Below are 15,637 nucleotides of genomic sequence, written 5' to 3'. Positions count from 1 at the left end.
TAGACTAAAAATTGCCGTTGACAAATTTTCGTAGTCAACTAGTTGCGGCAGCACTAGTATTCATCATATCTTATGCCTATACATTCTTTGGTCACCACTGAACCTTGTGCCAAATGCAAATATCTTTTACATACTAGAAGGCAGAGCAGTTGTAACATGTTATAATCCCATTAATAAATGCAGCCGCAATATACTCTGAGGCTTTTACCTGTGGGAAAAGGCATAGACAACAGGTTCAGACCTGCTGCCGGGGGTTTACGAAGAGATCTGTGAAAAGCTGAAAACAAGAGTATATACTGTAAACACAAGGAAAGGTTTTACCTAAATTGAATGCAATGAAAAGACACAGGACACAAGTATGTCATGTAACTCCTGAAACATTGAGATGCAGCCCTTAGGAGTCTAAGTGTATTTTGGCCGTTTTTGAGTACTTTTGATTTGGCCTCTGTTTCTCATCAAAAAACTGTTTACCTTTTCTTGTAGCACAACCTCATTTGTGTGACTTTATATTTATTTTTCTCATTTGACATGCTGTATTAACACACCGAACCTAAAATCACACAAATACCATGAAATCCCATTTGGAAATGGTTAGATTGTTTACTGTTATTCACAAAAAACATGTTGAAATTACAAATTTAGCAAATAACCAAGTTATCTACAAGTTTGATATTACTTTTGACCTCTGTAGTTTCAAAACAAGTTGAAATGAAGACTCAGTGAGGCGTCTGCTGTCTTAAATCAGTATGTGATCTAGACTCCAAAGGGTTAAAACAAACAAGATTTCGAAGATGGAGCAAATAATAAGTCATTCATGTCAGACTAATCACCCTGTTTGGTCTATAAAACCATCCAACAGTGTCTGGCAGCAAAATCATTGAAAAGCAAAGTGTGAGGGTGTAGAACTCTGCGTCTTTCTCTTCTGCCCATCATGTCTCTGTTGTGTATTAAAGAGGGAACTTGCGAATGGTGGGATTGTGTATTCACTAAAGAGGTTGGCAGCTGCTAGTCTCTGGCACTCCACAGCACAGTGTGTGTGTTAATGGTAATCCTGTAGATCCTGATGACTTACCCTTTATCCTTTATGAGTTTGCATGTTGGGCTCTGGCATAATAATTTGACCCTTCAGTATATTACATAACAGCACATGAGGGCAGCGTCATAATCCAACAGATTTCATAATCTGGCAGATTGCAGTGGGATGCATTGAAATTCTGGATTTTAGAGGAATTTGGAAGTTGGTTGTGTGTTTTTAGTGTTAACGTTTATAGAAATACAGTTGGAGAGATATTATCATACTAATAGTGTCTTAAATGTTCATTAGTTGGTATTTTACTTGTCTTTTTTTAAGTGTTAGTGTAGTTTTAGTTTAGTACATAAGAAGTAGGAGTGGACACTGCATTGTCAAATATGTCAAATACAACAAATCTACTCAAACACAAACTGAAATTGAGTGAAGAAAAGGAAAACAACACAGGAAAGATGAGATTTTGTTCAGCGTCATCCTTTTCTTTTTGTAGACACTGCGTTCACATTGAGAGACAACCACTGTATTAAATGACTTTTTTTCCCACTTAAATCTCTTCAGAAGCTGTTTTTGATTTGTGCGTTGAATCCAGTTATATAACGCTAAAATTCACGAAGATGTATCGGTGAAACATGTCCTCTGAAAAACAGCCCATCCTATTTCCCATGGTGAAAATTCATCATACTGTGTGGTAAAAAAAAATTCAGTGTTTTGCAGTCCTGATAACAAGTTTTAGTTTCATTTTGAGAAATGGATCAGGTCTATTGTATGTTCGTGTGAGTTTTCATGTCCAAACATCGGAAGGAAAAGCTCTCCATAATTTTTAGCAACTGAAAGGGGTTGTATTGAAAATGCACGACTTCAAATATGATTTCAGACCCGTAGTTTATCAGAGGTTCCATATTGTGCAAATCCATGGACTGTCTGATGGAGTTTTTTTTTTAGTTTTCTTGCTATAGAAATGCATTGATCTTTGACCTTACAATTCTTTTAAAATGAGTTTTATGGTTTTTGCATCAAGTCATGTTACTAACCTTTCAGTGCTGCCGGTGTCCAGTTATTGATGGACCTGTCTTTCTCTGTCTACAGTGGTAATGTCTTGACGTGGTGATCCCCCCAGACCAGTGAAGGACGTGCCAGTGCCAGGCTGTTGCTAATGGGAACGACTGCTCCGCCATGAGTGCTCGTGATGGCGTCGGTGGTGTCGGAGGCATGGGCACCCTGGGTCGGCGGCAGCGCTTTGAGAACTCGGAGTTCACAGTGCGTATTTACCCGGGCGACCTGGCAGAGGGCACCATCTACTGCCCTATTAGCGCACGCAAGACCACCACGGCTGCCGAGGCCATCGAGCGGGTCATCGAGCGGCTGCAGCTGGATCGCACCCGGTGTTATGTTTTGGCCGAGGTGAAGGAGTTCGGTGGAGAAGAATGGATTTTAAACCCCAGCGACTGCCCGGTGCAAAGGATGATGCTGTGGCCCCGGGTGGCTCTGGAGCACCGGCCCCTTTCTGGAGGAGAGGACTACCGCTTCCTCCTGCGGCAGAAGAATCTGGACGGGTCCATTCACTACGGTGGTAGCCTCCAGATGTGGCTGCAGGTGACCGAGGAGCGCAGGCGGATGGTGGAACGCGGACTCCTGCCGCAGCCTGAATCTCAGGACCACTCAGATCTGTGTCGTCTGTCGGAGCTCAACGAGCGCTCGCTGCTGGACAACCTGCGCTCGCGTTTCCGGCAGGAAAAGATCTACACGTATGTCGGAAGCATCCTCATCGTCATTAACCCTTTTAAGTTCCTACCCATCTACAACCCCAAGTATGTGAAGATGTATGATAATCATACACTGGGAGAAGTAGAGCCACACATTTATGCAGTGGCTGATGTGGCCTACCACGCCATGCTGCAGAGACAGAGCAATCAGTGCATTGTTATTTCTGGGGAGAGCGGATCTGGGAAAACGCAAAGCACAAACTTTCTCATTCACCATCTAACTGCTCTCAGTCAGAAGGGTTTTGCTAGTGGCGTGGAGCAGATCATCCTGGGGGCGGGGCCAGTTTTGGAGGTAAGTGAACATGTTCACATTTCATGTTGAGGCTGAGTAGAACAGAGATTTTATACCAGATTTGAGACAAATGTGTTAAAGACTTGACTGACTTGAAACATGACTCCAAAAAAAGAAGCAACTTGAGATGTAAAAACATGTCACACAGGTTTTGACCTCCTCAAATGAGGAGTCGACTGATATTCAGCATTTTTACAATTATGTCTTTTTTTTTTTTTAATCTGACAGAAGGATTTGTACTACTCTGCACTCATCCGTCTGTCAAACTGAGCAGTTCTACTTTCTGCGTCACAATCTCGTGCTGCTGAATTTGGATTGTTATCAGTGCTTTTGCACCACACACTTGCCTTCTGTGTGGAAGTATACAATAAGTATAAAAACAACTGGCAATGTTTTTGTGTTTAATATGTGAAAGTTGCATCAGTGGGCGATAGCCTAGTTTCTCCATATTCAAAAGGAATTCGAAGGGAGTACTGCTCCCTGTTTTTGCAGAATTCAAAATATCAGATGTACCAAAACAAAGTAAAAACCCGGGAGTCCAGTCTTTTTTGACTATTTGACAACTATTTGATTTGAAAATGGTTTAACTAGATAAATAGATAGATGTATTTTTTTGATCCCAAACTGGGAAATTACATTGCAGCAACAGCATGACACACAGTACAACAATTCAATACATGAGCAAACACGCCATACATAATAAAGTAGAATAAAAACAGACTTGGATAGAAAAACATGTTCAATTAAACTGTAAGGTGCAAAGTAAATTGTGATGTTCTGTACAATGAAGGTACAAAAGGACACTTAAGTGCAGAGCGATATTAGGTTTATAGAATACAATAGAATATCATTATTGTCATTAAACAAGTATAACAAAATTATAAGTGCCATCCAATACTTGCATCGTATAGAACCTACTATAAAAATACAAATACTAATAAAAGCAGGTAAAATAAAAGTTAAAGGTTAAATAAAGGCTAAAATAAAGCAGCTAAATTAAGTTTATGACCAGAGGTTGACAACCATGAAAATCTATAGATTTCTAAGACACTATTGTTTAAGATTTCAACTTTTTTCTTATAAGATGAGCCAAACTGATAAAATAGTTGGCAATTAATGTAATACTCAATACCTAATGGAAGGACTGAAAAACCATTGCAGGTTTACCTTTAACATCTGTGGATTTTCAGTACTTTTTCTGTTTCTGTATAAATGGATTTCTTCCTGGCATTTTCCACATCAGCTGCTGTGAACACCATGTGGGGTTTGCTGCACGGTTACACAACTTTGGTGATCCACAGCTGTCTCTACGCTTGGCCCTGAGTCCTGTCTGCCCAGTGCAGAGGTTTATTGCACTTTGAGTCCAGCTGTGTGGAGATTATGTAGTGAACAGACTCCATCTCTGTGAGTCAGTGCTTACAGTTGTTGGTTCATGTTTTTGAGATTACAACCAGTGGAAAGCCTGTTTTAAGGTAAATGTTGTGGAGGCCCAGCAGAGGTTGTGAAGGAAGTGGGTTGTTTTCATATCTCTTAAGACATTCCATCCACAGTCATCCTCCTCCTCTTCTTCTTTTTCTTCTTCAGGGACCTGTCAGTTAAAGACACACCACGTAAAAGATCGACAGGTTCACAGCCACACATTGTTTTCTCATTTGTCTTCAACATCAGCTGAATTCCTGAATGTTATGTAACACCCTTCAACTGTAACTCACAATGCTGCTAGTCAGGAAGGCAAATACAGGTTGGATACTCTCGAGAGATTTGTATCGCTCACTGACACCTCACCAGCTGTTTATATGTTTATGTTCTGTTTTATGTTTACAGCCACAAAGAAAGGCTTGGTCTACAAGTCCTCTGGAATGAAGAAAAGGCTTCTGACATGACACAACCAAAGAAATATGTTCATTTAGAGCTGGGAGACAGGGCAAAACTATTCTGACAATGAAATAACCTATAATTACTGCAATAAATGTCAGATTTCTTTCAAGTTAAAAGGTTGACTTTTAGTCCTGGGTGAAATTGGAAGAAATCAGATAGTTTCTAGTGGTTTGTAGCTATTTATAAAAGGTAGAGTGAAATGAAAACCATATAAAAGACAAAAACAAGACAAGAATTACAATTATGATGTAAAAATGCCAAAAATTATGTAAAAGGTGCATGACAAAACAAACATTAAAGATGTAAAAAAAACAAAAAAAAAAAAAAATGACAGACACAAAAAGAAAATGACATAACAGATGAAAATGTTGACAAAATATGTAACAAGTTAGTTAAACAGCATAGTGACATAAGATAAGGACAAAAGACAAAAATTACATAAAATGAGATCACAATATAGCATCTGTGTGAAACACAACAGCAGAACCAGTGTTCAGTGGCAGTGAATTTTAGGAAACGAAGATTTGATTCAGATTTAAATCTGTTAATTTTTTTTAATTTGAGGGGATTAATCATTTCAGGTGTAATGCAACAACATGAACTCTATGTAAAAAGACAAATAACACAAGGTCATAGATGTGCAATACAGATGTACAGAGATACAAACACAGTTGCGATCACTGATTTACTGCTTATTTTTTTCTTTATTTTTTAAGTTATTTTGCAAGTTGACCACTTATTCAATGACAAAAACTAACACGGGCCAATTATTGATAGATGAAACTTCTTTGATTGATGAAACTTTCTTCTTTGTATCAATAACATAAAAAAAACGTGTTGGCTTCTTTGGCTGCAGTGGCAAAGAGGAAATGAAAACTTCAGCAGCCAAGTTCAAAGTCAACTAGCAAAACAATTCTTGCAACAAGTATCTGTGCACTGAGCTTTATTGCCATCGTTTTAGCAAACAGTGTTCTCAGGAATGCCATTCATTAATGTGTCTTCGGAGTTAATGTGTAAGCACATTGAGTTAATCCTCAACAGAGAAACACGACTGAGTAGTTCTGGGTGCAGAGGAGCAACCTTTAATTGTTTGCACAGTGAGATTACGTATCTGCCCGTTGGTGATTGATGCCAAAAGTGGAGCTGTGGTGCTACTGCACAGAGATAGAGAATAGGAGGGAGGACCGGCAGCCGGCATTACCTCATACCAGCTCTTCATTCAACATTATGTGTAGCCCGCTGGAATAAACTCAATGTTGCTCAATTCATTTCAAACATTTATTTACCTCCTTCTTGAAGTGTTTTAACAGACTCAGTCCTAGTGGGAATTTTCAGCCTCTGTTTGAGTTTTGTTTTAACCCCTTAATGCCAGAATTTATATATAAGTATATTGAAAAAGTGTATTTGGGTTTTTGATTTGAAGTAGATGCTAAATTAAGTGGAAATTTTTAATTTGACTATAGCACAGAAAATAGATTAGAATTTGGGTATGATGCGAATTTGCATCAACAGGCATAATGGTCAACAGTAATTAAACAGATTTTCCTGCCTCAGGAGATGGAGATGATTTTATTGTTGCCTCAAGTTATTTTCAGTGTCCCAATTAGGTACGTATTGAATATGCCTGAACTGGTGTTGGGGGAATACATATACTATCTCGGCTGATTCTGTAATGGAAACAGTTTGATGTATCTTATGTGATATATTTGGTTTCTCTCTTTGATAAGGTTTGAGAGGTTGATCTGTTTTTCTTAAAGCTGGAGTATCACTAGGAAAACATTACGTAATTAGCTACTTTTCAGCAGATTGTAATTGAAGTTGTCTGAGTGGAAAGAAGACTTTTATCTCTTTCTCTGGACTCTTTTCAGAATGTAAGAACATCCTGAAAAGGCTGAATTTCACTGTTCAGAATGTGTCAGATATGACTGTACTAATCCACACCAGATTCACTCAGACACTTTCTATAGACACTTTTTATGTTTAGTCTTTTATTGTGAACTGAGAGGACAGAGCTACAGAAGGAAGGAAGGAGGGTGTTTTCAAATTCTGGTGTTATTTTACCACATATTTTGGCTCCTGCAGCTTTAATACTGGAAGAAAAGCTTTCACTTTGCCTAATTCTCAATCTTAACCACAGTTACAGCAAAGTATATCTCAAAACTCTAAGTGGGCTGAACACTAATGGAAAAAAATGTAACTGGACAGATAATCTGAGCTGCTCATCTCATGTCCTTCTCAGCTGCTTTTCAGACTCAGTTGTATCTGTTTTGTTAAAAAGTTAAACGGTAACACAGCACATACACTCATGCCAGATGTGTGTATGTAGCATTATGCCAATATTCTTAGAATCTCTTGATGACAATTGTTTTCACAGATTTTCAACCTTGATGTCACCTAGTTGAATCACAATCGGCCTCAGTGTTGCTCAGGTAATAAACATTAAAACAGGGACAGCCATCAAATTAAAAACACAGTGGTGAGGCTAAATAGACAGACAGACTGTCAGCAGAGCAAACTCAGAGAGAGGACTCAAACATCAAGAGACAGTTAAAAAAAAAAAAAAAAAAAAAAAAAAAAAGAGTATCACTTCCAGCAGGTTTCATTCTTTCTGGAACGCGTCCAACAGTTCTAGTTATGTGTGAAGATCCTGATAAGTACTATCGCCCAAGTGCTTCAGTAATGAAACTCAGCTTGAAGGAGATGAAAACGGTGACCACAGGGGCATATTCTACAGGTTAAATAAACACGAGTCACTGATTTGTGCTTGTTTGTGGTTGTTGTTGGTATAATCAGTCTAAGCATGTAGAGGTGTCCTTTTTAGGTCATGTTTAGAGTGGTACTGATTTCACGCATCTGGACTTTAATTGACCCTGAAGAATGAGGACAAATACAAGCGTATGTAAAATATGACAAATACCCACTATTGGTTTAGCACTTATCTGCTGCCTGTCATTCGTGACGTGGTTTACCTTCTTATGCCAGATATGATTGAAACTGATATTAAACCCTAATTTCCTGTGACCACATACCCACACTGTGAAATCTACTTTTTTGAAATTTTTTGGGTGTTGTGGCCTTTAATCTGCTATTGTCACCATATTGCTCTGGCACAAGGAATGCATCATTTTTAGAGCATTAGTTGAAACCTAAGGCATTTATACTGTCTGAACAGTTTGTGGGGCAACTCATGTTTTAAACTTTTCCACATTTCCTGCATGGAAATTGATGATGCACAGCTTGGAGAGAACACTGCTATTAAAACCTATTTGAATAGAGATGCTCATCAGTAATGATAGGTAAGTGCTTAAAACAGTGAGTCCTGTCCTTTAACAGGTGATACAGTGATGAAAAATGAAGATAAGAAAATGGCCTTTTGACTAAGATCAATGTAGTATCTGTTCTTATCAGTTTAATTTCTGATATGTCCCCTACCCAGGGACCATGTATTAAATTTATTTTTGGAACAAGGAGATGGAATAGGGGCTCCCACCATCCACTTCATGCATTGATCTGGTATTGCAGAACCTCCAGGAATGGTGAACCCCCCCCCCTAGTCTAGTCTAGTCTAATCTAATCTAATCTAATCTAATCTAATCTAATCTAATCTAATCTAATCTGTGTATTCTAGATACTAGCGCTGTGGCCATATATATATTTTTTGGAATCGCAATCAATTAATCAATTTGAGTCAGTTAATCGTTTAAGCTCTACTAGATCCTGTAGTTCTGTCAGAAATGGCTCAGCGTATATTTATTCAGTAGTTTCAGTTTGCTGGTTGTAGCAGGTCATCACTTTGTGTTTAACCACCATTCAAGCTTTGATTCCAGATGTCATCCTGTCAAAATGTCAGGTGTCAGGTGGCTACTTGCTACGGCTAAGAGTGACTGAAAGCTCAGACATTGGCAAATGTGTTTAAAATACTCAACACAGCATGATAAACTACAATCAAGCAGATTAAAAGATTTTAGGAATAACGTTCAGATGATTTTATGACAAACACAGTGCTGATCCTGGGTGAAATTTACTGTTAAAACAACAAAAATAAGAAAGGCTTACAGGAAGTATGATATTTGTTTCACATGTGAGTGAAATGATGTCTTAATAGCCTAATTGCTGTGCTGTCTCATGTTTCCCCTTAGGTCAACGGGGGGGCTGTGCTGCTCCTCGGTTTTTCCTCTGTCAGTGTTTCACCAGGATCTTCTTTCAAAGACCAGGGATGTGTCATGAAGCATTAGTGTAGCAGCACAGTTCATGGTGTGTGTGAATGTGTGGGTTGGTGGGATGTTACCGGCTGCATTTAAAGGCACCTGAGCTGCAAACCACTACCATCTGTAGGCAAATCAACTCCACTTTGATGTGCAAACAAACGTATGGATGTACATCTGTACACACCGATTTAAAAACACTTAAACAGGGTTTCATAATGTACACTAACACATGTCTGGCGTTGGCCTTTCGCAAGATAAACAGAATCTGAATGTTCTGTAAAGGCTCTATATAATATTTGTATAATTATGTAAGCGTATGTTTAAGTCTGTTTTCTGCTGGGATTTAGTTTGTTTAAGGAAGCGGCCTCCATTACTACGCTAACAGTTGTCTTGATTCTCTGCATTCACAGTAACAGCCTGAAGATTGATTTCACTGCACAGTTTTTAGCTTACCGGCCGACAGGCCGTAAGCTATTGTCGTCATGTGGGGTCTGTCGTTGTCTGTCGTCAGTTACAAAAATTTCAATCGTCTTCTTCTCTGAAACTACAATTCTGATTGACTTCAAACTTGGTATGCAGCTTCTTTATGATGATGTCAGCAAAAGTTAGTGAAATTATTTGGATCTGGATCTGATTCTGGATTTGGTGCAACTTTGAAAAATTTCCCCATTATAAGCGATAGGAAGTGGATCGATTCAATAACTCAGTAAATATAAATGATATCCAGTGTAAATTTCTACTTCTAGCCCTGATGGGGAGATGACCAAAACATAATGGCCACATGCTGATCAGGATCTTCTTCTGGATCCGGGAAGTTACGGAAAATTTAACATGGGCTCTTATGGGGAAAAAATTTCAGTCGTCTTTTTCTCCCAAACTACAGTTCTGATTGACTTCAAACTTGGTATACATCTTCTTTATGATGACGTCAGCACAAGGTATTGCAATTATTTTGATCCAGATCTGATTCTGGATTTGGTGCGACTTTGAAAAATTTTCCCATTATAACAGATAGGAAGTGGATTGATACAGTAAATCAGTATCAATGATATCAAGTTGGAATTTGAATTTTTTTCCAGATCTGATTGGAATATGACCAAAACATGGGCTATTTCTGTAATATAATAAATACACATAACTGGGTGATAATAAATGGTATCTGGATAAATTTCCCAAAGCTTTTAATTTGGCCGGTAAGCTACAGGGCCATTGGTCCTATTTTTTTTTTTTTCCCATTTTTTTCACAAAAATCTTTAGGCTATCTCCTGAGTTCATCACGGCCTTTGTTCTGTTACTCTACTGCAGAAAAAGAGTACAACACTAGATACTCAAAGTTTAGACATGCAGTTAGATAATATCAACAAATACCAGCTCTGAACACAAGACAGACTCCAACATGAACACAAACTTCTTTGTTTTTTCACTTGTCAGGAAAAAAAGCATTTGGAATGCTGTTTTTATCTTCACTGCCACAATAGTGTGCAACATTAGCCAGTGTCAACTTAGAAGTAGAATAAGATAATGCCAACAAGCAACTGATTCTCAACACAAAACGAACTCCAGTCACATTTTACATCACATTTAAAAGGGCTACTTGGCATAACATCCAAAGTTAACAGTTTCATGGATGTAAAGATATGCAGCTTTTTTGTGTTTTATGTCATAAGGTGATCATTTTTTTACTTTTTAAGGAGGGGGAAAAAAGCATTTTGAAGACATTGCTTTGTTATCTTTGGCTGACAGACATTTTAAACATCTCACATAGTTGATTATTTTAGAACATGATCTGAATTTCCTGATCAGACCAATGAATACTTGAATATTTTACATACAAACTTCATCTACTTCAAGTGTATATGGTGGCAAAGACTGAATGAAATCAGTCTAGTAAACAGTAAATGTTGAGTTACATTTGTTATGTGGCTAGAAACATAAAATACATGCTGATGTAGCTCCATGTCTGAGAGGTTCGCAGCATGTTTTGACAACACAGTGACTGTAATCACTTTGTAATCTGGTGGTTTGTTGCTGTTGTGATATTTTCCTCCCCTGTCATCAACAATTTTGTAGAATTTATAGAATGAGGGCAAACATTACAGGGTTGCTATCAATCAGGTGCGTAGAGGTTGACTGGTAGTGGAATTTTAAAGATCAGTATATTTATGATAATCTCTGAAGAAGGAAATTGGATTTATTTTTCTATATTTATTTTTAGCTTACCGGCCAACAGGCCGTAAGTTATTGTCGTCATGTGGCGTCTGGCGTCGTCGTCTGGCGTCGTCTGGCATCCGTTACAAAAATTTCAATTGTCGTCTTCTCCGAAACTACAATTCCGATTGACTTCAAACTTTGTATACAGCTTCTTTATGATAATGTCAACAAAAGTTAGTGAAATTATTTGGATCCGGATCCGATTCTGGATTTGGTGCAACTTTGAAAAATTTCCCCATTATAAGAGATAGGAAGTGGATCGATGCAGTAACGCAGTAAATATAAATGGTATCAAATTGAAATTTCTACAGTACAGCCCTGATGGGGAGATGACCGAAACATAATGGCCACATGCTGATCAGGATCTTCTTCTGGATCCGGAACTTACGGAAAATTTAACATGGGCTCTTATGGGGAAAAATTTTCAGTCGTCTTCTTCTCCGAAACTACACTTCTGATTGATTTCAAACTCGATATACAGCTTCTATATGATGATGTCAACACAAGGTATTGAAATTATTTCGTTCTGGATCTGATTCTGGATTTGGTGCGACTTTGAAAAATTTTCCCATTATAACAGATAGGAAGTGGATTGATACAATAAATCAGTAAGTATCAATGATATCAAGTTGGAATTTGAATTTTTTACAGATCTGATTGGAATATGACCAAAACATGGGCTATTTCTGTAGCATAATAAATACACATAACTGGGTGATAATAAATGGCATCTGGATACATTTCCCAAAGCTTTTAATTTGGCTGGTAAGCTACAGGGCCATTGGTCCTATTTTTACAGTTATGCATTTATGACTATTCATGTCAGCATTGTTATATTCTTGACATTATTGGGACACAAGAACTGTTGACCTGAACATCTAAGTTATAGTAATAAATACTGAAATTAACTAAATGTATCCGGATAACTGAAAAGCAAATATGTAGGCAAACCTAGATTGTACAGTTCTTGTTTTTTTCATCTATTATCTAGTCCAGGGGTCGGCAACCCTAAACACTCAAAGAGCCATTTGGACCCGTTTCCACCAGAAAAGAAAACCCTGGGAGCCACAAAACCCTTTTGACAACAAAAATGATCATAAGACTGCATATCGTTATTTATTTATTTTTTTTTTTACCTTAATGCTATGTATGAAACATAACATGCTCACACTTGAAAACCCTCGGCCTGGCTTATAAAAATCTTCAAAATATTGACTGTCACTGATATGCTGATTTGCAAAATGTAAAATGTTTTAGACTGTGAATTAATACTGGAATTGGTTTGTGCATGGTTGTGTATGAAGAAAGCCAAGATTTATCTAAAACAGTTCATACAGTGGAAAAGAATTAATGTAAATGAACCGTAAGTATAAGATGAGAATGAGAAATAATTTGAACTGTTGATACTTAGCATGTTTAAGAGATGATGTGAGTTGGTGTCATGCCTTTTAATAGTGAATAAGAAATAAATGTGAATGACAGAATCCACAAAGTGGTACAAGGATTTGTCATATTGAGACTTGATTATGATTTATTTAAGAGAAAACATGTCATGGAAGTGTAAAGGGTGTGTTTCAAGTTTATTATACAGATATTTTATCTATGTATTTTTTAAAAATTTGTGTTTTTTGTCTGTAATTTGGCACCCCCTCCAGCAGATGGCGCCCTAGGCAGCCGCCTGTATTGCCTGTACCCGGAGCCAGGCCAGACTCTAATATGGTATTATTAACATTTGTGTTAACATTAGGGTCATTTTCACAGGCTTCAGCAACATATTGTTGAAAGTTATTCTTGTTTAGTTTTATTTCTCTCACCCATTCCTCCGCTCTATCGCGTCTCCACTGTCAAGCCACAGTGAAGCTGGACAGGAAGTTGAGACTCCAGTGTTCGTTTTTCCAAATGATGGTTTACAGAGACATTTTCATTCATCCATCTTTTTTTCTTAACCATGTTGTGCACTGTCACGTCCGATTTGGGTCTGCATTGAGTGCATTCCAAATACGCAAGTACACGCAGATATACGCGGAGTGTATACAGCCGACTCTGGCCAACTCTTTGGGGGCCTGCCCCTAGTGGCCTGACTTATCAGTGCATGGCAAAGATTTTTGGACAGATAGAAGGACGAACAGACGGATGGACAGACAGATGGACGATCAACTGATGACAATACCCTGCGGCCAGTGTGGCCGAGGGTAAAAAACTAACAAACTAAAATAAAATTAAATTAAATACTCATTCATGTTCCCAAAGCCACAGGGAGCTGCAGCAGAAGGATTAAAGAGCCCTGTGGCTCCGGAGCCGCAGGTTTCCAACCCGTGATCTAGTCAAAGCCAGTAATAACACTTAAGTCTAATATTATATATTGGCTACTTTGTAAAACATATCAGTGCTTAATCGGTGTACATTATACTTGGAGTTTCAAAAATGTTCCCTATAATAATATTTACTGTAGGGGTTACTCACTACCTGGAGAACTCCTTCAATTGTAGGTTTTATAGGTTCTTTTCATGCAGGTCTGTGCATTTGTGCCTGGAAAGTACCTATTGACCCGGTGTGCACTAGACCTCCTGTTGTGCTTCTCCATCTTCCTGGACCAACAGAAACAGCCCAGCATGAGTCAAACCAGGTCAGCAGTTTCACCTTAGTATCTCCTGCACCAAGGTCTCAGTACACGGCGACACATGCACACACAGTTGCACATTTAACACCATATCCCCAGAGCCCCCAGCAATACTGAGGAGGCTTAATGTGTATTACAGGATCTCCCCCAATTGGGCGGGGTCAGCAAAGATTAACTGGGCTCTGGAGGTGTTATTTTCAGGCTGGAGAGGAGAAAGGAGATGGGGAGTGATGGAGCAGCATTCATGTTCATTGTCCCTCATATAAGTGTAAAATTACAGAGTTATGTGTTTTATTGAGGTGAAACTGAGGTCAGGAGTGCAGCACTGGCCACTTGCACATTCATAGAGGGTTTACTATAGTGCATTAAATGAGTTGGAGTCAGAGCTACTACTCTTTCATTATTAACTAACGTCCAGCCATATGTTTAGAGTTGTTTGCTTAGCATTGTTCCAGATAGTAAAGGATGGGCTGTTGTAACTGACACTAGTGCTGCAATCATGTCCCGAGAGACTGAGAATTATCTTTGACATGACTGAGCTATTAACTCTTGTTAATAACTCAGGCGCTCATTGAACTTTCTGCAGTTTGACACATTGAGAGGAAAAAAATCCGTCAAATCCAGGGCTGACATCTTATCAAGTGTCAGCCCTTGATAAGATTGTGTGTCACTACACAATCTTTGACACATTCTATTCTTCTGACATCATGTAGTGCCTCTGATTTAACCTCTTTATATTTCATTGTAAAACAGTAGAGATTTGCAGATAAACAGTGCAAAGAAGTGATCATGTCATTCCCTAGATACGTCATTCATTAGTCAGACTCAGGAAATTACTTAGTTATGTAGTTTTCTGTTTACTTTCCAGTATGAAAGGTACAATGGTTATTCCACAAACTAATAAAACACAAAAAAGAAGAAAAATGGCATGCAACAAGGCTGAAATATTTTTTACATTGCCCTATACTGACAGCAGACCAAAAACAGTGAATGTGGTTGTCAAACACTTGAGACAATGATGTGTTACAGAGGTTTGAAGTAAAAAAAACACAAACCCTCAACAAGTACTCCAGAAGAATTTCTCCTGTTGTATTTATTTATCTTTCTGACAGCCTTTACCCTTTACTTAATATGTTTCAGCACAAATATTTCTACTTTCTTCTAAGCACATGTTTACATTACTTACCGGTAGTAATAATTTTTACATGAGTGAAGTTGAATCATTATTACCTCCGCCTGGAGGTATTGTGATCGCTTTGCTTTGTGTGCGTGCGTGCATGCGTGTTTGTTTGTTTGTTAGCGAGATAACTCAAAAAGTTATGGATGGATTTTCATGAAATTTTCAGGAAATGTTGATACTGGCTGGCAGCTGAGGTGGCTCGGGCATCTGTTTTGGATGCCTCCTGGACGCCTCCCTGGGGAGGTGTTCCGGGCATGTCCCACCAGGAGGAGACCTCGGGGAAGACCCAGGACACGTTGGAGAGACTATGTCTCTCAGCTGGCCTGGGAACGCCTCGGGGTCCCCCCGGAAGAGCTGGAGGAGGTGTCTGGGGAGAGGGAAGTCTGGGCATCCCTGCTTAGACTGTTGCCCCCGCGACCCAGCTCCGGATAAGCGGTGGATAATGGATAGATGGA

General features: G+C 38.7%; 1 protein-coding gene and 1 non-coding gene across 9 annotated transcripts in view; both read left to right on the top strand.

Annotated features, from left to right (window-relative positions):
- The window catches only part of myo9aa (myosin IXAa), a 191,160-nt gene that overhangs the window by 36,810 nt on the left and 138,713 nt on the right, over window positions 1–15,637 (top strand). For 7 of the 8 annotated variants that reach the window (XM_030123409.1, XM_030123417.1, XM_030123401.1 and 4 more), the window contains exon 2: window positions 2,117–3,085. In XM_030123409.1, coding sequence (XP_029979269.1) covers window positions 2,204–3,085 — 882 coding nt within the window. In that variant the 5' untranslated portion in view covers window positions 2,117–2,203. Of the gene's footprint in view, window positions 1–2,116; window positions 3,086–15,637 lie in introns of those variants that run through there. The other variant, XM_030123393.1, reaches the window with a different exon arrangement.
- LOC115417309 (U2 spliceosomal RNA) lies at window positions 8,327–8,510 on the top strand. The gene has a single exon (XR_003935107.1). It is a non-coding gene; the product is annotated as a U2 spliceosomal RNA (small nuclear RNA).

The sequence above is a fragment of the Sphaeramia orbicularis genome, chromosome 3 (assembly GCF_902148855.1).
Source record: "Sphaeramia orbicularis chromosome 3, fSphaOr1.1, whole genome shotgun sequence".
Lineage (NCBI taxonomy): Eukaryota > Metazoa > Chordata > Actinopteri > Kurtiformes > Apogonidae > Sphaeramia > Sphaeramia orbicularis.
This window is presented reverse-complemented; position numbering and strand designations above follow the sequence as displayed.